The sequence below is a fragment of the Pseudovirgaria hyperparasitica genome (assembly GCF_010093815.1).
Source record: "Pseudovirgaria hyperparasitica strain CBS 121739 unplaced genomic scaffold EJ05scaffold_41, whole genome shotgun sequence".
NCBI classification, from domain to species: Eukaryota; Fungi; Ascomycota; class Dothideomycetes; order Acrospermales; family Acrospermaceae; genus Pseudovirgaria; species Pseudovirgaria hyperparasitica.
In genome coordinates this window covers 18,722-40,056 of record NW_022985589.1, presented here as the reverse complement: position 1 = coordinate 40,056, position 21,335 = coordinate 18,722, and the positions used below count along the sequence as shown (strand labels likewise).

Genomic DNA, 21,335 nt, shown 5'->3' with positions numbered 1-21,335 from the left:
GAGAGAGAGAGAGAAAGAGAGAGAGAGAGAAAGAGAGAGAGAGAGAAAGAGAGAGAGAGAGAAAGAGAGAGAGAGAGAAAGAGAGAGAGAGAGAGAGAAATAAGAGGCGGATAGAAGGGTACCGGAGATTACTTCGGCTAAACTCATGACTATATAATTACTTAGTAAATCTTTGTTTCGAACGTTTAGAATACTAAAATACACTGGACGCTTGAGGAACCCTCCGTAAAACTCCGCTCACGACCCCTACGCTTGACTCTCCTTCTCAGTCGCTGGTCTTTATGTGACTACGGTCAAGGTTAGATAAGATAGCCAAAGCAAGTGAAGCTTGGTTTGAGTTTCACCAATCTCAGCCCCGAGTTAAAGAGGAGGTATCTTCTTTCACCATGGAAGAGGAGATACAGAGTAAACCCTTCCCATTTGACGAGAACGTTGTATTTCGCGAGTCATCATTCTTCAAGAAACCAAACGCACCGCTGTCTCTTCCAACGCCGACAGAAGTGAAAGAAGTGGCGAGTCGCTCAGAAAACCCTAGAGCTAAGCTCGTGACTCGGCCTCCGCCGGTAACGTTTCCCAATCTAGGACTATTAGTGAAATACGGGACGGAGGTAGCACTTGCTGAGGGGCAATGCCTCCTATTCATCCGTAACACTCTTTCCGACGTCGTACCTGTTCCGGAAGTGTATGGGTGGTGCAAGGACGACGATCAAGTGTTCATTTATATGGAGCTGGTAGACGGCACGACGTTAGAAAAGAGCTGGGACACTATGATTGAAGGAGAAAAGACGTCCGTTTGTCAGCAATTGCATGACATGGTCCATGCATTGCGCCGTGTTAAGCAGGACTCTTCATTCATTGGTAAGTTCAACTTCGTCGGGGTAATCTGAAAGCTTTGATCACTCTAGTCTACCATCAGAATTTTGTACAGCGTTTGTCTAATTCTCCGAGCAGGTCATGTTGGCAAGCAACCGCTGTTAGACATCATTTTTACAAATAGCAACTCTCCAACTGCAGGCCCATTCGAGAGCGTCTCTATCTTCCACGACTGGTTCACGACCGCATATGGTCCAACCCAGGATGTCCAAGATGCATCCCCACATCCATATCGCTCCTTTCTCTCCGACAATGTTCCCATCGTTTTCACGCATGCTGATTTACACCGAAGTAACATCATTCTGTCCTCTGGTCCCAATCCTCGGATCATTGCAATCATCGATTGGCATCAATCTGGATGGTATCCGGATTATTGGGAGTATTGCAAAGCTCGTTGGACCTCGCGGATTGGAGAAGAATGGGAATCGAAATATTTGCCTCTAGTACTGGACCGTCGAGAATTCTATGACTATTGGGACTATTTCGTTCTAGCTCGTGGGGTCTAAGAGGTCTCCTAGGATTTCCGGTAGTCTAGAAGACAAAATTGATTTCGAAGGATGTTTAGAGTTAAAGTCATGAGACTGTATACAAAATATACAGCGCAAATTGGTACAAGATCTCTCAGTTATCACAACATATAGCCCCAATTAGTTTCAGGCCCCCCTTAGTTTCGGGGAGCATTGTCGACCACCTGAAGAGCTCTTTCGGCCATGACCCCATTCTGTACGAGTGCAGTCACCACAACTCGGAGCCATGTCTGACAGTTTTGAATATCGACCCTCTGTCTTGATCCCTGTTGTTATGGAAATCAGTATATGTCAATGAGCAGGATTTTACAATACGATGAGCAACGAACCTGACTGGTGGCCGATCGCAGGCTTCGACCTGGTGCGGGAATGCTAAGCGCAACTTGCTCGAGATAGTCATGGACTGTCGTATCCGTGCCTGTCCTTCCATCTCCCTTGACATCAACCACATGCTGATCAGCAACTTGGGCCAAGGGTAGGAGCTGATAACTACGACTGGTAGCACCAAGGTCATAGTTCCGTTTAAAGGCAACCTCGAAACCATTCCTTGCGTCTCCCGTGGCGTGAATGAGCTTTCCAATGTTTTGGTCGCCGTCCTTTTGCGGGACCCATAGACCCCAGTGGGCGGGGAAAAGCGGAGAGTTATATACAATAAGGTGAACGGTGCGAGACATGTTGGTAAAATGTACCTTGGGTCGCGAAAAGACGAACTAAAATACTGGGCGTGGACTGAATTAGAAAGACAGATTAGGATAGATGTAGATATGAGTCGAGAGGAGTGCTGATGAGAATGTAGTTGATCCATACATACCTGTAACCTTTATACGTCCCTCTCGTCGTCACAAAGTCTCTCTATTTTAATCTTTCTTCTAAATTTAGCTGCGTAGCAGAATGGCTCCTTCGCCCAACAAGGATTCGTTGGCCTCAAATTTACTAGAGAATAGCCACAACAGCGCGCGATTCAAAATGCTTGTTCTTAAGAGGCCGCAATACTCCAAACTCGTGCCTTGTATTGCTTGCACAACCAATGGAGTTACAAAAACCCAAGACAAGGGACCTAAGTTTGCTGTGCCACAGCGCGTGCTCGGACACGACACCCCACAAAAGTCGCTGCAAGGTACTCGGATGAATGAAAGGAAGCAGGAAAATACCGGGCGATTAAGTTGGGTTATTTAAAACAGAAGTACAATCGACCACAGAGAGAAACGCGGAGGTGCATAGATTGATCGAAGGCGCCTAGTGGCCGTCAACGAGTATCGTAGCTGTGAACGGGTAGAAGGTGGTGCAGTATGCAACCGAGTGGTTCATGCAACGAAAATCGAGGGTTTCTCAAGCGTCCAGCTGTATTATATATACTATACGAGTCGGCTATTATACTATATATCTAAGCCGTCTTACTAAGTAATATAGAATGAACTTAAAGTACATATATATCCGTAGTCTATAAGGTTAAAAATAGTTAAAAACACGTATATAAGTATTATCTTAAAGTCTATAAGGTTAAAATCAATTAGAAATATATATAATTAGTATTATTTTAAAGAGAGAGAAGAGATAGATAGAAGAGTACTAGATATTACTTTATCTAAACTATTAACTATATAATTACTTAGTAAGTCTCTATTTAGAATGTTTAGAATACTAAAATATACTAGATACTTAAGAAACCCTTATTATATAGAGATTTTTAGAGGGTTTCTTAAGTATCTAGTATATAAGTATATATAGTATATAATATATATATAAAATATAATATCTATATATAGAATATAATATATAGACTAAGTAGATTAGTAGATCTAGATACTCTATATAATTTTATATAGAGCGTTTAGATTAAGAGATATCTAAGACTTACTAAGTATATACTATACTTACTTATCTTTATTTATCTTTATTATCTTTATTTATCTTTATTATCTTTATTTATTTACTTTCTTAATATATTATAACTTCTTAATTTATCTATACTATAATTATCTATAGTATTAGATATTAAGTCTATCTACTTATATATTTTTTTACTACTAGTAATTATAATATTATTATTAATATTACTATTACTATTACTATTATAAGTATTCTTAGTACTAATCTTATTACTATTATATTTATCTAGATTCTATATTCTATTCTAAAATTAGTATAATTCTAGGTTATACTTAAATACTAGAGAAGTATTAGAACTTAGCTAAAGATAAAACTAGATCTATATATATCTTAGCTAACTTAGTTAGAGATAATATAATAGATAGTAAACTATTATATACTAGATAGATTAGTATCTCTTTATATATATATATATACTCTTTAATTACTACTAATAGAGTTTAGTAGTAATTTATTCTATAACTAAATATATTATATTATTCTATCTAGCTATACTACTATCTATTTACTCTATTTATATAATAGTAGAGCTATAGATAGCTCTAACTACATTTTATATTATAATTAATACTTAAATTCTAGTATATCTTATTATTTAGCTAAACTATAATTTTAATAATATATATATCTTTATAAGAAGGCGGGCTCTACGTACTAACTAACTATACTAAAAGAACCGAATCTTAAAGCTACTACTTCAAGGGTAGAGTACACTACTTATATATGACTACTATACACATGTATAATTAACTGGTAGGCCACGTGCCTAACAATCTTATTCTTATATAGTTTATTAGAATATAATCTTAAAGTCTAGCTTCTATATAAGATATCTATACTTAGCTAATAAAATAATTAATAATCTTAAACGTACTTTCTAATATGTAAGTAGAATAAAGTATTATATTTAAAGAGACTAACTATTACTTAAACTCCATCTTTTAATATGTTTATACGTTCTATACGGTAGGAGAACATCTCGCTTGGCAACCATAGTCCGCTTTCTAAGTGCTATAGACTCTCCATCATCGTGGACGACCATACACCCCGAGACTGGATTTTTGTCGCATCTTGGATGAGCTTTGTGGTGGGCCATATCGCAGCAAGTTTCGGAATCGCAGAAGTCTGGTCCCCAAGAGGTTGGAGAGTTACATAGGCTCGTAGCATTATGGGCTTTCATATCGGATACAACAAGTCGTTCCTCCATCCATCTTTTACGAACTGGAAGCCCACGCGGCGTTTGAGATACTTCGATGGCTCTTTTAGAGCTAAGATAGGTATACTTAACAGTTGGGCCAGCTGGTCTGTCTATGGTCGAACGATTAGTATGAACGTAATGATAACGCTTACAATACTTACCAAAAATCTGCGATTCCCCGGAGAAGATTGTGGAACTGCAGGCCATACCCTGTTGGAGTGTTGAGGGGACTGATTTGTTGGAGTAGGAAAACACGTTAAACTTAAGCGACTTGGATATGATACCATTAGTACCATCACCGTCTATCCAGGTACATCTGGGGACCCATAGACCGTCCACGCATGAACTGTTGGTACTTGTTACATTATCCGGGCAGCGGCCGGCAGGCTCTTGTTGATGATACCAGTTCTGACCACACGCAGCCCCTATGTCTCCGTTCCAGGAACCGTCCAGGTCAGAACCGTCACTTTGCTTGACTCCGACCCAGGCTATGCAGATCGCATTGTTCTTTGCAGCTATGTTGACGTAGTTGCAAGTCTCACCACCGCCAGGTGAGGGGACGGTGACATCCCACACGTCCCCGGATCCAATCGTACCTCTTCCCTTAGCACCGCCTAGCACTTGGTTTCGAGTATTATACGTCCAGACGTGCTCGATATCTCTTCAAAGATTTTAGTGTAAATGTCAATCAGTAAATGAACTCTCATTCGCATACCCTGCAAATGCTTCGCCATCTGGTGGCTCACTACCAACCTTGATGCGAATAGCCGGCCCTAACGCTTGTCTCGTGGGCTCGTGAGAGAGTACGAAATTCACTATCCCGAGAATACCACTCACGAGACCGATTCCACCAGCAGGTATTCCTATTGAACTGGCGATCAGTCCCAGCGAGACAACCAATGACATCGTAAGATCGTCCCTGAACGAGCAAAGCACATAGAAGAAGTACGTTAAGTAGATTTGCAGTGCGATAATGAAGTGGCTGATAATATGCTCCATAGTCTGTAGGGCTATGATGTGCTTTTATAACTCGAGACACAGTACCTTGTTTCCCTTACATAAAGACATGATTACGCTCCCTACGAACCACTAGAGTCGATCTTGCACGACACAGAGGCTCTTGCTATTGAGGTCATTTCCTTTGATGACAATACAAACCTCATGCGAGTAGTACCATGCTCGAGCTTTGACTGTAATGGCAACCGTGATGCGGGAATATTATCACATGGACAGTATCCCGATGATCTGCGGGGGAATCCTTCTCCAGTGGAACATTATATATTTATGGGGCTATCTCCAGACAGTCTGGGTGGCAGCTGGGTTCCTGGCTGTGGGGTACATTTGTTCCTTGTTAACCCCAGAGTGTGTGCTCCTCTCGGGCCGATAATGTTGAAGCTTGTAATCTATTTGTTACGTACTGGATCTTTAAATAGATCGCATCCATGTACATTGGCACCTGCCATGGTGATTTAAGGATGAAACAAGACCTTGCTGCAAACCGCTCTAATAACACAGTCAATCGCTCGTCTTATGCTATTCAAGTATGAGGTTCATGAATCGTCAAAGCGGGGTTTTCCACATTTTCATGTTTCTGTAAGGTACAATACAGTATACTATAGCGCTCTGGTGCCAAACTCCGGTTTGCGATCGTAATCCACCGCCAAAGACCAAACTCGACGGTAAGCTTGGCTTCAGTAAAGGCAAGCTCTCGGACATCTTAAAGTGTAGTACGATACATTGAAACCGCCCCAAGATGATACTTTATGATGTAGTATTCCTCCAGTGGTTTTCTACCTATCAGGCGATTACGATTACCTTGGGAGCAACTTATGATTTTGCTTTCCCCACTTTGCTCGACTGTTGTGTAATTGGTCATACGGCTGCATATTAGCTCCTCTAGTAGATACCCACGCCTTTGTTCGTCGTGCAAGCGCCTCTCTTCTTTGTGCGGACTTTTCTCTTTGTATCAATGCATGCCGGGCTTGGAAGGAGAGCCCAATGAGACTCATCTCGTCGCGACGACTGGATTGATGACGTGTCTGGTGCGTGAGTACCTCACGTACAGGATCCAATGGAGTCTGGGATTCTGGGATTGCATCGGGATCGGAGACCGATGGCCAAGAGGATGAAATAGATGCTGCTGCTTCTGTAATGTCACTAGTCGAGTCATGAGATTCGTGACTCGACTGTTGTGTGGGGTAAAAGAGGCGAAAAACTTGTCCATAGTGGAGACGTGTTTCAAGAGTATCTGGGGACCTAAATTCCCACGCATCAGTGTTGCTAGCGTCTTCTTTCTCCGTTTCATCGCAGAGGTCGTGGCAAAACTGCCAAAATTCTTGCTTTCGTTTTAGGCTGAGGGCAGCGCAGTGATCTCGGTCTAGCATATGATTCTGGATTGTTCCGAGTGACGATAATGTGATACCCGGAAAAAGGCACTCATACGAGTCCTGAACTACCATGTGTAAATGTGCCATGAAGCTGCGCAAGCTAGTGCTGTGATCCAAGTGCAGTATGGTAGGTCCATGGATAGAACGCATACGTGCAACGGTCATGCTCAAATCTTCACGGCCGAACGCAAATCTCGTATTGCAGAACGAGCATACATAAGGTAAGGCATCAAGGGTGTTTCCCTGAAGCAGAATGGCCATCATCATGGCATAATCGCGGTTTCTGTACTGTTCATTTCTTTCCAAAGGGGCTTTATTTCCAACTGCTTCTCGATTCTTTCGACTGTTGAACCATTTGAAGGCAATTGCAGGTAGGGATCTTGATCGTCTTCTGACGATGTATGTTCTGTTTACACGTTAGTCCATCGAAATCAGATGCTGCCTTATGGGTATACCCATACTGCCAAGCGGAAAGAGTATGGCACGTGTCGAAGGAGAGGTCTTCCATCAATGAGGTTTCTTGCTCACGTGGCCAGGTAGGCGCACGGTGGAGCTCCTTGTTATCACTTCGGTCGTCGGGTGTAGTGCCTAGCATGTCTCGTATGTATCGATTGCTATCAACTTGAGATCCAATATCGTGATGATTGCGATACGCTGAAGGTACCTAGTGTGAGAATGGTGAGAAGAGATGCTCTCGGTATGTTTATATAGCGAGAGTTTCGAGGCGTACTCGATGCTACCCCAAGAAACCCACTAGTTTTCAGCTGCACCGCGGGTACGTGCGTCATAACGAGCGACAGACTTGAAGCGAATATTTCATGATGATATGAAGTGCAGTGATGAAGAATGAGTCAGTGATGATTGTTCATGATGACTGCGGTCTGCTGATCCATGAGTCCACAATTTCGTTAAATTTCCGTATTGGGAATGCACTCGATGAATTACATGAAAAACGCGTGCCAAGAGTCACGCTACAGAAGCTCTGCAGCTGCTTCTTACTTTTCATCTCCTTCCAGGAAACACCGCCTTTTAAGTCCATTGTTCCCCTTCAAGCTATCTGAACGACTTGTCTATGCTTATGAAGACCGGCTCTTGTGTAGTAACTAATGAATTGCTCGTACACCTTGACAGAACTCTTCGCTGTATGCTATCATGGTCTGCATTTTCCAATGCAGAAGAGGTTTATGGCGCCACATTAATGACTCATTCTGCCGGAACTTTCTCACAGTCAATTCTTCAAATGTATGATGACTTCGAAAATTATCGTAATTTAAGAGACAATTGAGGCTGTGCGAAACTGCGGCCCGAAGATATCGAGGTTCCTGTGGAGTTTCAGCGGCGCTAAAATGGCAATGACAGTGGCAAAACCCGTGACTGGACCCTGGACAAGTGAAAGTTTTGACTCTAGTCGAAAAGGCATGCAGGATACGCAACGACGCAAAATGGTACTGTCATTGTCTGGCACAACATGGTACGGCTCTCCATAATATATGCCTTCCGTCATCGATATTTAGGAAGCCAGACGGAAATCGGCGAGAATGTGTTTGCCCACGGCGGCGGGGGAATCACTCTACCTAACTCAGCAATGCGGAAGGTCGTGGGATACTATCAGGCTCATAATCCATCCATTTATAACTAGATTGCTAGCCAACTGGCTGACGATTACGTCTTAGGCAGAAAAACAAGGGATGTAGGAGTATAACTTGGATGAATTTGGCCTCATCTCTTGATCGATAGTGTTTAGCAGGCCGACTCCCCGGCGATCAATTATGATGTCCGCCTGTAGTACTCCCCTGCTGCGTCATTTAACCGCACGACGCCTCACGGATCCATTATTTGTGGCATTTTTGAGAGGAGCGGGCTTGTCATGTCAGTATCATCTCACGAACTGTTTTAGAATAGTGCATTAACGATAGTTAGAATCCGGGACGAGTGCCCCGTATGCATATCTACCGACCACATGCTGCCATATATCGACCAGGAGCGATGGGTTGGGATAATACTAATCTTCGCAATGATATAACCTGTAACATACGAATATAGCCTGATAGACTGCAGAGAAGCCTGCTCAACGGCACCCCAATCCGTGCCATACGGCTTCTCAGACTCAAAGAACAAATGTTGGCGATGCCAAACATTCCGTCTCGGCCAGCCAACAGATCATGCATCATCACGCATAGTATCCGGCTGGCTAAAAGATCGGCTTCTTGGCGTATCAGAAGGGCAACAAGAGTGCAGCGCTGAAGATGAAGCTTGGAAGCGACCTCGCGATACACTACCTGACACCTAAAGCGAGTATACAAACAATGAGATTAGTCTTCCAATGCAGCCTGCCCGCCCAAAGATTGGCATCTTCATATGTCCTGAAATCTCGAGATGATGCACAGACACGGAAGAAATAGTCATCGTAATGAGGGTGACTCATATTCTATAGCAAAGGAACAGTTCGTGTCAATAAAAGAGCGTCGGTCTAGGACCCTGGGACTGTACATTGATCGAAGGAAATCTCATCAAGCTATCAAGATCCCGGGGCAATGAGAGTAGGATTCCAAAAGTGCTGCGAGATCACTACCGGCAGTACAGATCAATTACATTTCACATGTGGAGGGATTCATGCCTTCCAGGATAAATCATAGGGTAGGACGGCATCATCAATTAGAAAATCTGCAAATCTACCCATCGGTCCAGTCAAATCTCACTACACCAATCAAGATCATCTGGCTCATCAGTTCCGTGTAGTGGCTCCCACATCGTTGAGCCAGGGTGAGACTCTGATCAATGTTCTCCTTTATCTTTCGCTACTGAAAGCCCCAGAACCGAGCATATGCGTCGCTTACCTGGTGGGAAGAAGATAGCTCATGCCCTAACGGACGAGCTAGGCAGGGTTCCAAGACACGATCTTTCATTGGTCGTGTCGCGAGGCTACGAGGATAGCCTTATGCCAATACGACTACCGAGACATGGGTATAACCAAAAGAGGAAGATACCTTCCTCTCCAGGCTGCACTACCGTTACGAAAACCCTTGTTTCGGCAGCTAACAAGATCAGTCTGCACAGATTGTTATGAACCGATACTATCGTGCGCGTTTTGCAAAGTATATAAGATGGAGTTGAACATGATGTCTAGCCGGATTCGTGCCTCTTATTCTTACAAAACTTTTTCCTTCCATTTCTGTTGCAACAGCTATTGGTTATTCCAACACACGTCAGATCCATCGCCACCAGTCATGGTGTCCTTCGTTTGTGCCCTTATTGGCCTGTGTGCTCGTCTGGTGTCCTCTTTGGCTATTGATTCGCGCACAAATTGCTACTCCGGTGCATTCATCATCAGCCTCCATGGATGCAATGGTCGTGGAGCTGAACAGGGCTACGAAAAGAACTACACAGACCCTCTACTAGTAGCAATTCCGGACTCCTTTCGATATGTACTTCCTTATGATGGGTCCTGCGACGACTTATACACGTACTATGACACTGTGAACGCAGGGGTTAATACTCTCAAGAGCGCCATCGAAGACTACGCGGAAGCATGCCCAAGCAGTAAAATTATCATTGTTGGGTATAGCGAAGGAGCCCATGTCACCCTGAACACTCTTGGTGGAAACCAAACCGATGGTACATCGCCATTAGGATTAAGTTATGGCACGCAAAGTAAGTCAGATAGTGTTTTAAACCCCGGAAGAAGTTCTGATGCTATATAGTCGTGTCTATTTTGACCTTTGGTGATCCGTCCCGAGCGATGGCTCAGTCATACAACCGAGGCACAAACAAAGCCGTATCAGGCGTAAGACTGTTTCATTCTGCGCTTTCACGAGAGTACGGGCTCGACATGTAGATCGATCTGACATTCTGCCTAGGTCTTTGCGCGTGGCGCATCGTCGTTGCCGAACCTTGGCTTTTATGCCGCGCGTCTCCTTTCGTATTGCGACCTAGGCGACATATTTTGTGCACCTAACACCATTGGAGTTGTGGACGATGTTCATGGGAGCTACTTCACAGGAGCTCATTACGTTAACGAAGCTGTATCGATCGCCGTTGAGCAATTCTATAAGCCGCTAGGTCGACATGAGTGATTCGCAGGATAATGTGGTCGTTAAAAAGCTCTAGGATAGATGGCAATATTCCTCATTATTACAGTTTGCTCCTCTCCCAGATATTACATGGGAAAGCTTGGCGTCCGATGGATGTTCGCCCATGTCACCAACACACACGATCAAGTATAATTAATATTCTTATATACTACTACTATACTACGCTTATATAGTATTTAAGAGATAGTATAACTAATATATAATAATATATATCCTGAATATCTTCTTAACTATATATATTCCTATAGAATTAATATTATATTCAAATACTTTAGCTATATTTATCTATTCAATAGTATCTTAAGTTTCTAATTAATAAGTTTTTATAGATCTACTTAGTAGAAGTATAGTATGTTAGTATATTTATTACGACTTTACATTCTCTTAGTGAAAATATTTTAGATACGTTGGAGTGATAGTTAATTAGCTCTATGACCATGCTGTAAGAATATGGGCCTCCCTTCCAAATTCAAGTAGAGTCTCTGTCCCGGTAATCACAGACTACGGACGACTTCACGCATACCACATTCGTTCCCACGACTGGGACCTTCTGTATCAGAATAACCCAACTCGTTTACACTTTCTCAATCTGCTAGCTCGTCTATGTGTGATGTTGTACCTTTATTGTTCGACCTGTCCCCATGCATTGACTGACCCTTGCTGTTGGACAACTCATTCATACTCGTGCTCATACCCTTCTGTCTCTTCTAATGCTGATACTCTTCCTCGGTCAAATACCTTTTGGCTTTCCGGTCCTTCTCGAGGCTGTCTTTGAGCTTTGAAATGGTTAGAATGAGCGTTTTGAGTTTTGCACGGATAGAAGAACAATTGGTCCTGCCCAAGTCAGGCCGCGTGGAAGGTGTTGTGAAGTCCGATTGCAACGAGGTAGCATAGAGAGTACGGTTGCCACGAGTTATATTCGGCCCACCGCGTTTGTCGAGGTCGTTCATTGGACTGGAGTGTCTGCCAGATTGAGAGCAAACAGTAGCACCCGAAGAATTGAATGCTATGGGCGAACTATACCGTGTGTAATCGCCAGCGCTCATGATCTGGTGCTTACCATAGTATAGATCATTGGTAGAAGTTGGGACTTGGCTTGATGTAACCTCAGGGTTGTGATATGCCATCGGAGCTGGTGGGGACGATGTATTGAAGTATTCATCCGAGTCAGGCTGTGTTGGAGTTGCGAAAGGATCCTGGCCAGGGCTGGAGTGATCAGTCGTACGTTCTTCGTGTACAGATATGAGTGGCTTCGACTGGTGTTTTTTCTTGCTCTTGAAAGGGTTGCTGTGACGAGGCGACTCCACAGTGATGACGAAGTCCGACATTCTGTCCAAGGGCGGGTCGTAAGATTTATAGATGCAGGTATGAGAATATGATCGAAGGCAGTGAGATAGAAAGGTAGAATAGATAGAGTACTCAAAGTTTTAGCATAATATGAATAGAAAGCTCGGAGGATCTACCTGTAGCTAAAGCGCAAAGTGTTCTGTTAACATGATGACGTCTCTATTGAATGTTCGATTCGTTCGCTTCAATTAACGTATGCCTAGATGTAGACTACGTTCAAGTCCACATTCTAGTTTCTGTTGTTAGAGCGGTTTTTTAACGAGGTCTGGTAAGGAGTGAAAGAGCTATGTCTCTTGGTAGCAATTACTATTTGGCTGGCATCAGGATAATCCTGCCCTGGGCATTGAGATAAATGATCTGTCGTGCAAGAAGACATTTTAGCGCGACATCGGCTACTGATTGCAAATTCCCTTACCTTCCTGGAGTCTCAGTATGTTGTTTGTACGATTTTCAAAGTGCAGCTGTCTCTTTGGGCTCCAAATCGCAGAATATTCGCAGACATCAAACTGACTACGCCGATGGCACACGACCGAAGGATTACTTTAGGGCAGTTCGAGAGAAGAGTCGTAGGGACCAAGTTTCGATTGAGATCGCAGAGTAGAAAAAAAGGGAAGCTCGATCATTAGGACTCTTAGTAGACGATTCAGAGTAAGTGTGCAAAAGTGTTCAATATGCGTTCGGGTGCTTGTCCTTAATGACCAGTGGGATAGTCGTTGCAAGCATAAGCAAGAAGGCGAGGGAAGGATCCAGGAACAGATCAAGACGGACAAATCTCGGTGGTTCTTCCTGCAAGACAAGGATAGTTAAGATCTTTCGACAAAGCGTTTGCCCGCTAGTCGTGACTTATTATAGCAAACGGAAAGGAATGGTGTTGCTGCCAAGTGGACAAAGGTCGGGTTTGCACCTCGCGCGAAGACCGATCTAATTTGGTGTTTTAGTCATCACCACTACGCTTAGCTATTACATATGGCTGATTGTTGTTGCACTGAGCGAGTACCTGAAACCAGTCCGGACATCATTTATCTTGTGATTCATTCGTCATGTGTAAGTTTTCAATGGAAAATCCCGGACGCCAACGCTTGAACGCATCAAACCAGAAACACATGTGCCGTAACGAACGTAAAGCCGAAACCTACCCAGGCGTGCCTCTGCACGCAACTCTGCTCTCCGCAGCCTCGCCTTCGATGACTAAGTTGTCATTGTCCGCCTCGAAACTGTATATTCGAACGGATGCATCTTCACTCGCAGAGACCAAGCGGCTGTCGCTCAATCCCACACATGTTACAGGACCAGTATGGTCTGTGAATGTGCGCTCATGCTGACCAGATCGAGGGTCCCAAACCTTGACCATTCGATCCTCGGCGCCTGAGACCATGCGCAAGGTGTCTGCAGCCAAAGCCCATACGCCTTCGAGGTGGCCGAAGAAGGTCCGAATACATTTCCCAGTGGGGACATGCCAGAGCCGGATTGTACTGTCGAGAGACCCAGTGAGCATGTATTTAGGCGGACACGCTCTGTTCGGGTCTGGAAATGGTTGCGACTTGGAGCCTTTGTCACAAGTGTCGCTATCAGTCCGTTCTTGGTCACTTCCCTCATGGATGATATCCTCAGGGTCTTCATCGAATTCGAATTCCTGAGGCAATGGTAGCACTTGTTGGACCTGTCCAACGTGACCTTTGAAGATCTGGAGACATTCACGAGTGTCTAGGTCCCAAAGTCGGGCTGTGCAGTCGTCTGATGCGGAGAAAAGTGTTCTAGACCTAGAGTCAATCCTAACGCTGTTTACCCAATCGGTGTGTCCACGCAACGTGAAGGCGTGCTGCTTCCCCATATGCCATATTTTGATGGTATGATCCATGGAACCTGATGCGAGAATTTTGTCGCTAAAATGGAGTGAGATTACGCCGCGAGTATGGCCACGGAAGGTCTTCACACATTCCCCAGTGCGCCAATTCCAGACCTTCAGTGTCGTATCGGTACTTCCGGTAAAGAGCCGAGACTCATCAAACTGTAAACATCTAATTCCAGAGGTATGCCCAGTAAGCGTTCGTAGCTCTTGTCCATTCGCAAGATCCCAGATCTTAGCAGTATTGTCATAAGATCCAGTCGCCAGTATATTGTTCACGAATTGTAGACACATGACCCCTTTAGTATGTCCTTTGAGAACTCGTAGAGTACATCGGCCATACTTCCAATTTGTCCCAACCTTGAACCTGTCTTTGTAGACGTCCTTCCAAGGACGCTTTTTTGGAGTGGCTTTGGGGTAACTGATATTTTGCTCTGCGCTCGCCTTATCCAATTGTGTGCAAACGCGTTTCGAGACATGATTGGGAGAGTCATGCTCTGGGGTACAGGGTCGTTTCTCAGGCTGGATTCTAGACGTAACCGCGTTTTGCGAGTCCAAGGAGTGCTGATTCTCTGAGTTCATATCAGTGTGGGTTATTTCGATAGAAGATGGCGGACTGATGTTCGGTGACCATTCATTGATCCCGATATTGCTGGCTCGAAGCTGCATTTGTCTCTTTTCCGTACGCAGTCGCTTTTGTTCCAAGAGTGGCAAACCCCAGCCACATTTAGTGCACTTTCGATCGATGTGTTGTTCACACATCTTGTGCCAGACGACATCATCATCTGCAAGCTTTCGCCATTTCCGACTTACTTGCGAGGCTTTACATAATGAGGTGGTATCCAAGCATAGAAGGATCTTGAAGCTAAGCTCTGGCGGGAGGGCGTCAAGGAAGTCGATCTTGATGAGGTCTCGGATAGTGTTTGATATGTAGGACAATTGAGGGTAACAGCACTGTGCTAGAATGCCTTGCAACATGAGATTGCGATGTTTCGACGGGGCAGCAGAAAAGAGAGACCAAACATGGGAGATACCCTGCTGGTCGGACTGCGATAGTTTCCCTAGATCCTATTGCAGGTTAATTTGAGAAGAACATATGCAGATCAACAAGAGACTTACGTTTTGCAGTTCCTCCATAGTTGGCTCGTTTGCGGTTCTGCGACATTTCACATCCGGCCGATGCCTGTAGCAGAACTTTGATGGTGCCTTCTCGCGTGGGTCGGGACCGTCAGCAGCGCGAGGGTTGTACTGTTGAGGAATATGTTGCGTGAGAAACGGAGATATCATCTTATGTGCTTCTTTCGAAGACGAAGACAGAAAGATACCAGTCCGATCCAGTTCCTGGCTCTTGCCCTTCGATTCCCTTCGTTTATTCGTAACAGCAAGATGTTGATGATCGTGTCCTAGCATGGGGCTTGCCTTCAAGGCATCGGAGGTAATAACATGACTATGCTGCTGGCGCGATGACGTTCGAGCGTGAAACGCGAGGTGATCTGACAGTTGCGATTCCGATGAAGTATGAGCAATTGGGCGAGGGGCCAGACTCTGTGGAGAGTTGGCCGCCATGATGCTAGTCGCAAATACCCTTCGGTTCAGTCCCCGAGTAATGCTGAGGTAGAGGGTCGAAACGGTTGCGACAGCATGGTCTGACGAGGCGAACAGCGGTTACTGTTGTGTCGAGATCCAGAGAAGCGATGGCGTGCGAGCAATTGCGTGCAAACCACAAGGGTCCACCTCGGTGTAGTGGGCGGGCAAAAACACTGAGCTTTGGGCAGGTGGTGGTCCAGGCCCTTGAATATGGCCAGGAAGAACACAGGACGTAGGAAACAATGTGTAGAAGAGACGTCGAGCACTCAGAGGACTATGGATAGTTGATGGATACTGCACGGCATCGGGAGTCTGCGATACAGACTACGAGATAGGTTGGGAGCAGCGCGTGCTTATAATTCATCGAACACCCCAAAGTAAAAGTACCATGAAAGATACCATAATCCTATCTACATTGTCAATGATGATACATGTTACAAGGCATTAATGTCGTGTGAGCACAGAGCGCCATGCTGCGTCGTTGCGATACCCTGCTGGACCCGAAAATGTTGGTTGGGTCTTGACAAATTAGTAAGCAAGGCGAGAGAGCCCAGGTAAGCCTGAGGTCGCGCTATCAGACATATGATCTTCGTCATTCTTAGCTGTGTCGCCTTACCTCTAAGGCTTTCACAGTTACTTCAGAACTAGGTAGGAATACTACTGCCTCGTGGCTACCTTAATGCGCATGTTCGCGTGCTGACCTCTGCGTTGACACGTGAGATTATCGTATTGTATGGAGCTACAGTTTACTACACTGGTAAGCTCTTCTTGCCGCTAACATTCCTTCGTCACCATTAAGTCCTTGACGTTTGTATGGCGCTTCACAGCTTTGCTGTAGCAACATGGCTTGAGAAATTATAATTGCTTTTCCGTACAGAACGATTCCAAGAATTGGAAGCTTCGTGACGCCGCACTATGCCGTCGTCCCCAGCCTCATCTGTTGGCAGTCGTAGCCATCTAGAGGAGGAGCCTGACCTCCCACGACTTGTTGGCTACTTTGTCGCTGCCAAACGCTCCATTCTGTCCACGTCGTACCTACTACGTGCCAACGAGATCGTCAACACGGCACGAGACCTTCTAGAGGAGAACGCAATCCTCGCAGCCAAAATCGCCTTCATCAAGAGTACGCTTGAAGTCCAAATAGGCACGCTTGAAGCCATCACGCATGGTGTCTCAGCAGTAAGCGAAGAGGCTTGGACAGAGCTCAAGGTGCGCCTGTAGTATAACCTTACACTATCAGTCTAATTACCCAAATAGTTACTGACAATGTCCTCCAATTCACAGGAACTCCTACGCACCCTCGATAGCGCAGATCGGGATCTACAGACAACTATCACGAAACTTCAAAAGACTCCTGTTAGCCCCTCTCTTCGAACTTCGGACAAAAAATCTCTATATGACTACATCGATAATAAAAGCTACAGAGATCTTTCTGAAGGCCTTCGGTCGTGTATTGATCGTTTCAATGAAGCTCGAAATGAGCTGGATCATGTTACAGGAGAGTTTGAGGCTGCCACGCGGTCACTTCGAGGATACATATCAGCAACCACAAACCTTACTGCTCTACACGACGGATCCTCACTTCTTCCTTCAATATTCCGAGAACTGGAATTTCGGGCCCAAGAGATGGCCCAGAATGTTCAGTCACTAGTGCACCACTATGATCTTTGTGTAACTGCTTTGAAACACACAGATGGGGGCTTACCTGCTGCGTCGAAAGCGACAGGGGACGTACCTAAGGCTCCGGGTATATTAGTTGAGTCTTTACATCAAGATGCACCTCCTCTACCTATGACGTCCTCTGAGAGAAGGGATATGCTTGAAGTGGTCGCCAAAGATGCCGTCGAAGTGGAAGACGTTGTCACCGAAATGCGCGACCATGCATCGGAGATGGAAGAGCAGTTAGAAACGGTGCTCTCTCATCTCAAGATCTTGCGCGAGTCGTATGGGGTTCTGTTAACTACCGTACAATCCCTTACATCCATGGGGAAAGAGTCCAAGCCATACATCGCATCTGCACGGTCTTTCCGAGTAGTGTGGGACGAAGAGCGGGAGAACATTGTACAGGGAGTTGAGAATATGGAGGGTCTGAAACAATTCTTCGATGGTTTCGTTGACGCGTACGATGGAGTGCTGTCCGAGCTTGCGCGACGCAAACAAGCGGAAGACGAGATGGACAGAATCGCAACCCAGGCCGACACGCAATTTGCGAAACTTTACGAAGCGGATATGAAAGCTCGTATGGTCTTTAGGGAACAGCATGGCGAGTTTATACCAAGAGATCTTTGGCCTGGGGTCGTTGACCTACCTCCGAATTTCAGAGTAATTCAAGTCCCCGAAGAGGAACCAGGTATTGCACTTGCAGAGCAGGAATTCGGCGACGCTATTGCGCAGCAAATTCAAAACCAACTGTGACATATCCTTCCACCGTTCTCGTTGACTACCTAGTCACACTCGTATGATGCAACTTGTGCCGGTGTACCTATGTAGTATGGTCTCCTTTCCATATGAGGCGCATGGATATATTCCAATGACAGTCGCAGATCTCTGCTACTTTCCATCGAGTCGCATTTTAATGTTTGTACTTGGCTGTCGAGAGCCGAACCCAATCGAGTAATGCGGGCTATTTGCGCGGCGATATACCAAGATTCTGATCACTCTGATACGCACGATGAGAGAATAGATGGCAGAAGGGAGCAATTCAGTGGCTCCGCCTTCCGTCCAGACGAAGTCCAACGTGCAGAGCCAACGCGCATACAGTGTAATCGTACTGAATACGCCCTCTGGAGACGACAGAGGTACTCGTGACGAGCACTTGTGACGGATGCATCATACACATCTAAATCTCTGCGCGCGACCTTTAATAGAGAGCGGATAGCTCCCAGGGTTGATGTTGGAGGTAGAGTAGCTTCATGTCTGAGCGTCAGGGCAGGTCAGCGGCTGAGCTAGTGTGAGCGGGACCGTTCCGCCAGACCTGATTGCCGATGACGGGCTGGGCTTACAGGCCTACTCCACTGCACCTTCCAAGGGCGCAAAATGTATTCACTTCGTACGCATATACTGTACAGGAAAAAAACTTGCTGGTCTTCTCAAACGGCGAACTCACTTCAATCCCCCCAACGCATCTCGGCCAATTCACGCTCTCAATCGAAATTTCACAACTACATCCAGATCCCATGGACGCAGCCGAATTTCGCACTGCTGCGCATTCCGCTATCGAGGAAATCATCGCATACTACGACTCCCTGCCCGAAAAGCGCGTGCTGGCCACCGTGTCTCCCGGCTACCTCGCACCGCTCCTTCCAACCTCTGCTCCACAAGAGCCCGAATCATGGAAAGTCATTCAGCCTGACATAGAGAAATATATTCTTCCAGGCCTAACCCACTGGCAGTCGCCCAACTTCATGGCTTTCTTTCCAGCATGTGCGACTTATCCATCAATGCTTGGTGAAATGTACAGCGCGGCCTTTACTGCACCAGCGTTTAATTGGCTATGTAGTCCTGCATTCACGGAGCTAGAGACGATTGTGCTGGACTGGTTAGCGAGAATGATGGGCTTGCCAGAGTGCTTCGAGAGCAAAGGTGAGGGCGGTGGTGTAATTCAGGGAAGTGCGAGCGAGGCAGTTGTTGTGGCCATGGTCGCGGCTAGGGAGCGGGCGTTGAGTAATTTAACGGAAGGGTATGAGGGGGAGGTGAAAGAAGATCAGATGGATGCGCTGAGGGGAAAACTGGTTGCACTAGGGAGCGAACAGGCACATAGTTCGACGCAGAAAGGGGCGCAGATTGCAGGCACGAAACATGTTTCGATCAAGACGTCTGCGGTCAATCATTTTGCCATGACTGGTCGAGACTTAAGGAGATCATTAGATGATATCACTGCACGAGGCCGCATACCATATTATCTAACCGTTACCTTGGGCACAACAGCAACGTGTGCGGTGGACAACTTCGCAGAAATCGTTGAAGTGTTGAAGGACTATCCCCAGATATGGGTACACGTCGACGCGGCATACGCCGGTGCTGCATTGATATGTCCAGAATACCAACATCATGCCAAAAGTTTCGACAGATTCGACAGCTTCGCCATGAATATGCACAAATGGCTCCTAGTAAACTTTGACGCGAAGTAAGTCATTCTCCCTTTACTCGCGTCTTTCCAAGGTTATAATAACCTCTTCAGTTGCATGTTCATCCGCCGCCGCCGCGACCTGACCTCCGCTCTCTCCATCACCCGCTCTTACCTCTCTAATGACTTCTCCGATCGCGGCCTCGTCACCGACTACCGCGATTGGCAGATTCCACTTGGCCGGCGCTTCCGCGCACTCAAAATCTGGTTTGTCATGCGCACGTATGGTGTCTTGGGTATGCAAGCGCATATACGCAAGGGCGTTGAGCTAGGGAAGCTATTCGCAAGCCTTGTAGAAACCAGGAAGGATTTATTCAGGATTGTCGAGGGCCCGAGCTTTGGATTGGTGGTATTCACAGTGGTGGGGAAAAGGGAGTTTGAGGTGAGAACATCACAAACAAACGGGCCACATAGTGGAGTGAATGGAGGAATGCGGCCTAGTACGACTGCAGAAATAGAATCGTACGGTACGCAAAATGCTTACTCGAACGATTTCACGCCAGATGCAGCACAGCAGATGTTGTTGGACGCGAATGCGGTCACGAAGGAGGTGTATACACGAATCAATGCGCGAGGACCAATTTATCTGACGAGCGGAGTAGTTGGTGGGACGTATGCGATCCGGCTTGTGAGTACGAATTCTACTGCAAGTGAGGAGTTCGTGAAAGGGGCGTTTGAGGTTATTGTTGATGAATCAGAGAAAATATTGCGAGGGGCAAATTAAGCTGAGATGAGGAAATTTGCGTTGTATGAAGCGTTTGCATAAGTGCACAAGGGTAGATCTCTTCCCACACTAGTTAATTGCTTTTCCCTTATCAACACATTGCCTAAGATACGTGGTTCTCATCTCCTCCGATATTCCTTTTCCCTGTTTCTCCCCTCAACTTTATCTCTACGCATGGGTCGGGGCAAAAAAGTATGATATCACTAAATGATTACTTTAGAAATCAGAGAAAGTCTCGACTTCTGCTCCGCGACCTCGGACAGTTATTCATGCAAGCAAAGACAAACCGGAATTCGAACCAATTAAACAAGCTCAACACGAATGCTTAAGTCTCCTTTTGATAATCTGAGTAACACGTTCATAGTCGTCCAACAGCAGTGACATGCTTTGTGCTCACACTCAAAAGGTACTTTGAGCTCAACGCTGTCCCCTGACTTGTACTGACCAGACGTCGCAGCAAACAACAATGTCTGGCTGGGGTTCTGAAATGACAAGACGGCATTAGCCTAGTCGTGCTGTTTAATTATGCTTTTTTCTTTGGACATCCAGGTGAGCATCTGCTAAAGAAACTGTCCTTTTCTTAAGGATGTGTCAAGGATCATGTACTCCACAAGTGTGTGCCAGTGGAGACCAACATGAGATACCGGACGAGCAAGTGCATGGTTGCCCTAAACGATACGGAGCATAAAGAGCTGACAAGATATGATGCATCAAAGCTCGGGATACACTGAAGGGAGCA

General features: G+C 45.6%; 11 protein-coding genes across 11 annotated transcripts; 6 read left to right on the top strand and 5 right to left on the bottom strand.

The window, feature by feature from the left end:
• The first annotated feature begins 182 nt into the window (after positions 1-182).
• EJ05DRAFT_458986 (kinase-like protein) lies at positions 183-1,669 on the top strand. Its single transcript, XM_033742566.1, has 2 exons — positions 183-858; positions 952-1,669. Exons 1-2 carry the CDS (start codon positions 387-389, stop codon positions 1,377-1,379), a joined length of 900 nt encoding a protein of 299 aa, XP_033595070.1. The 5' UTR covers positions 183-386; the 3' UTR covers positions 1,380-1,669.
• On the bottom strand, positions 1,538-2,074 carry EJ05DRAFT_505899 (uncharacterized protein; the record flags this gene model as incomplete). The annotated part of the gene is made up of 2 exons (XM_033747753.1): positions 1,538-1,666; positions 1,730-2,074. 2 exons carry the CDS (start codon positions 2,072-2,074, stop codon positions 1,538-1,540), a joined length of 474 nt encoding a protein of 157 aa, XP_033595069.1.
• Positions 2,075-4,096: 2,022 nt separating this feature from the next.
• Positions 4,097-5,394, bottom strand: EJ05DRAFT_525849 (uncharacterized protein; the record flags this gene model as incomplete). Its single annotated transcript, XM_033748854.1, has 5 exons — positions 4,097-4,110; positions 4,165-4,167; positions 4,212-4,598; positions 4,650-5,149; positions 5,204-5,394. The coding sequence occupies 5 exons, from the start codon at positions 5,392-5,394 to the stop codon at positions 4,097-4,099; spliced, it is 1,095 nt and encodes a 364-aa protein (XP_033595068.1).
• Positions 5,395-6,299: 905 nt separating this feature from the next.
• Positions 6,300-7,721, bottom strand: EJ05DRAFT_542522 (uncharacterized protein; the record flags this gene model as incomplete). Its single annotated transcript, XM_033749725.1, has 2 exons — positions 7,337-7,721; positions 6,300-7,281 (listed from the first exon to the last, which is right to left on the bottom strand). The coding sequence occupies exons 1-2, from the start codon at positions 7,468-7,470 to the stop codon at positions 6,300-6,302; spliced, it is 1,116 nt and encodes a 371-aa protein (XP_033595067.1). The 5' UTR covers positions 7,471-7,721.
• A 157-nt stretch (positions 7,722-7,878) lies between these two features.
• On the top strand, positions 7,879-8,156 carry EJ05DRAFT_458978 (uncharacterized protein; the record flags this gene model as incomplete). Its single annotated transcript, XM_033742565.1, has 1 exon — positions 7,879-8,156. A coding segment is annotated over exon 1 (207 nt), but the record flags the coding sequence as incomplete, so codon positions are not given.
• A 166-nt stretch (positions 8,157-8,322) lies between these two features.
• Positions 8,323-8,514, top strand: EJ05DRAFT_446516 (uncharacterized protein; the record flags this gene model as incomplete). The annotated part of the gene is made up of 1 exon (XM_033742234.1): positions 8,323-8,514. A coding segment is annotated over one exon (192 nt), but the record flags the coding sequence as incomplete, so codon positions are not given.
• A 1,498-nt stretch (positions 8,515-10,012) lies between these two features.
• EJ05DRAFT_542521 (alpha/beta-hydrolase) lies at positions 10,013-11,026 on the top strand. The gene is made up of 3 exons (XM_033749724.1): positions 10,013-10,526; positions 10,577-10,659; positions 10,733-11,026. The coding sequence occupies exons 1-3, from the start codon at positions 10,103-10,105 to the stop codon at positions 10,946-10,948; spliced, it is 723 nt and encodes a 240-aa protein (XP_033595064.1). The 5' UTR covers positions 10,013-10,102; the 3' UTR covers positions 10,949-11,026.
• Positions 11,027-11,539: 513 nt separating this feature from the next.
• Positions 11,540-12,737, bottom strand: EJ05DRAFT_294786 (uncharacterized protein). The gene is made up of 4 exons (XM_033740549.1): positions 12,729-12,737; positions 12,621-12,670; positions 12,430-12,549; positions 11,540-12,384 (listed from the first exon to the last, which is right to left on the bottom strand). Exon 4 carries the CDS (start codon positions 12,292-12,294, stop codon positions 11,674-11,676), a length of 621 nt encoding a protein of 206 aa, XP_033595063.1. The 5' UTR covers positions 12,295-12,384; positions 12,430-12,549; positions 12,621-12,670; positions 12,729-12,737; the 3' UTR covers positions 11,540-11,673.
• A 708-nt stretch (positions 12,738-13,445) lies between these two features.
• On the bottom strand, positions 13,446-15,569 carry EJ05DRAFT_446492 (putative sulfur metabolite repression control protein SconB; the record flags this gene model as incomplete). The annotated part of the gene is made up of 2 exons (XM_033742233.1): positions 13,446-15,227; positions 15,279-15,569. The coding sequence occupies 2 exons, from the start codon at positions 15,567-15,569 to the stop codon at positions 13,446-13,448; spliced, it is 2,073 nt and encodes a 690-aa protein (XP_033595062.1).
• Positions 15,570-15,853: 284 nt separating this feature from the next.
• EJ05DRAFT_505893 (uncharacterized protein) lies at positions 15,854-18,161 on the top strand (the record flags this gene model as incomplete). Its single annotated transcript, XM_033747752.1, has 3 exons — positions 15,854-15,978; positions 16,694-16,955; positions 17,031-18,161. The coding sequence occupies 3 exons, from the start codon at positions 15,854-15,856 to the stop codon at positions 18,159-18,161; spliced, it is 1,518 nt and encodes a 505-aa protein (XP_033595061.1).
• A 569-nt stretch (positions 18,162-18,730) lies between these two features.
• On the top strand, positions 18,731-20,596 carry EJ05DRAFT_490778 (dopa decarboxylase-like protein; the record flags this gene model as incomplete). Its single annotated transcript, XM_033745919.1, has 2 exons — positions 18,731-19,872; positions 19,927-20,596. 2 exons carry the CDS (start codon positions 18,731-18,733, stop codon positions 20,594-20,596), a joined length of 1,812 nt encoding a protein of 603 aa, XP_033595060.1.
• Between the last annotated feature and the right edge of the window lie 739 nt (positions 20,597-21,335).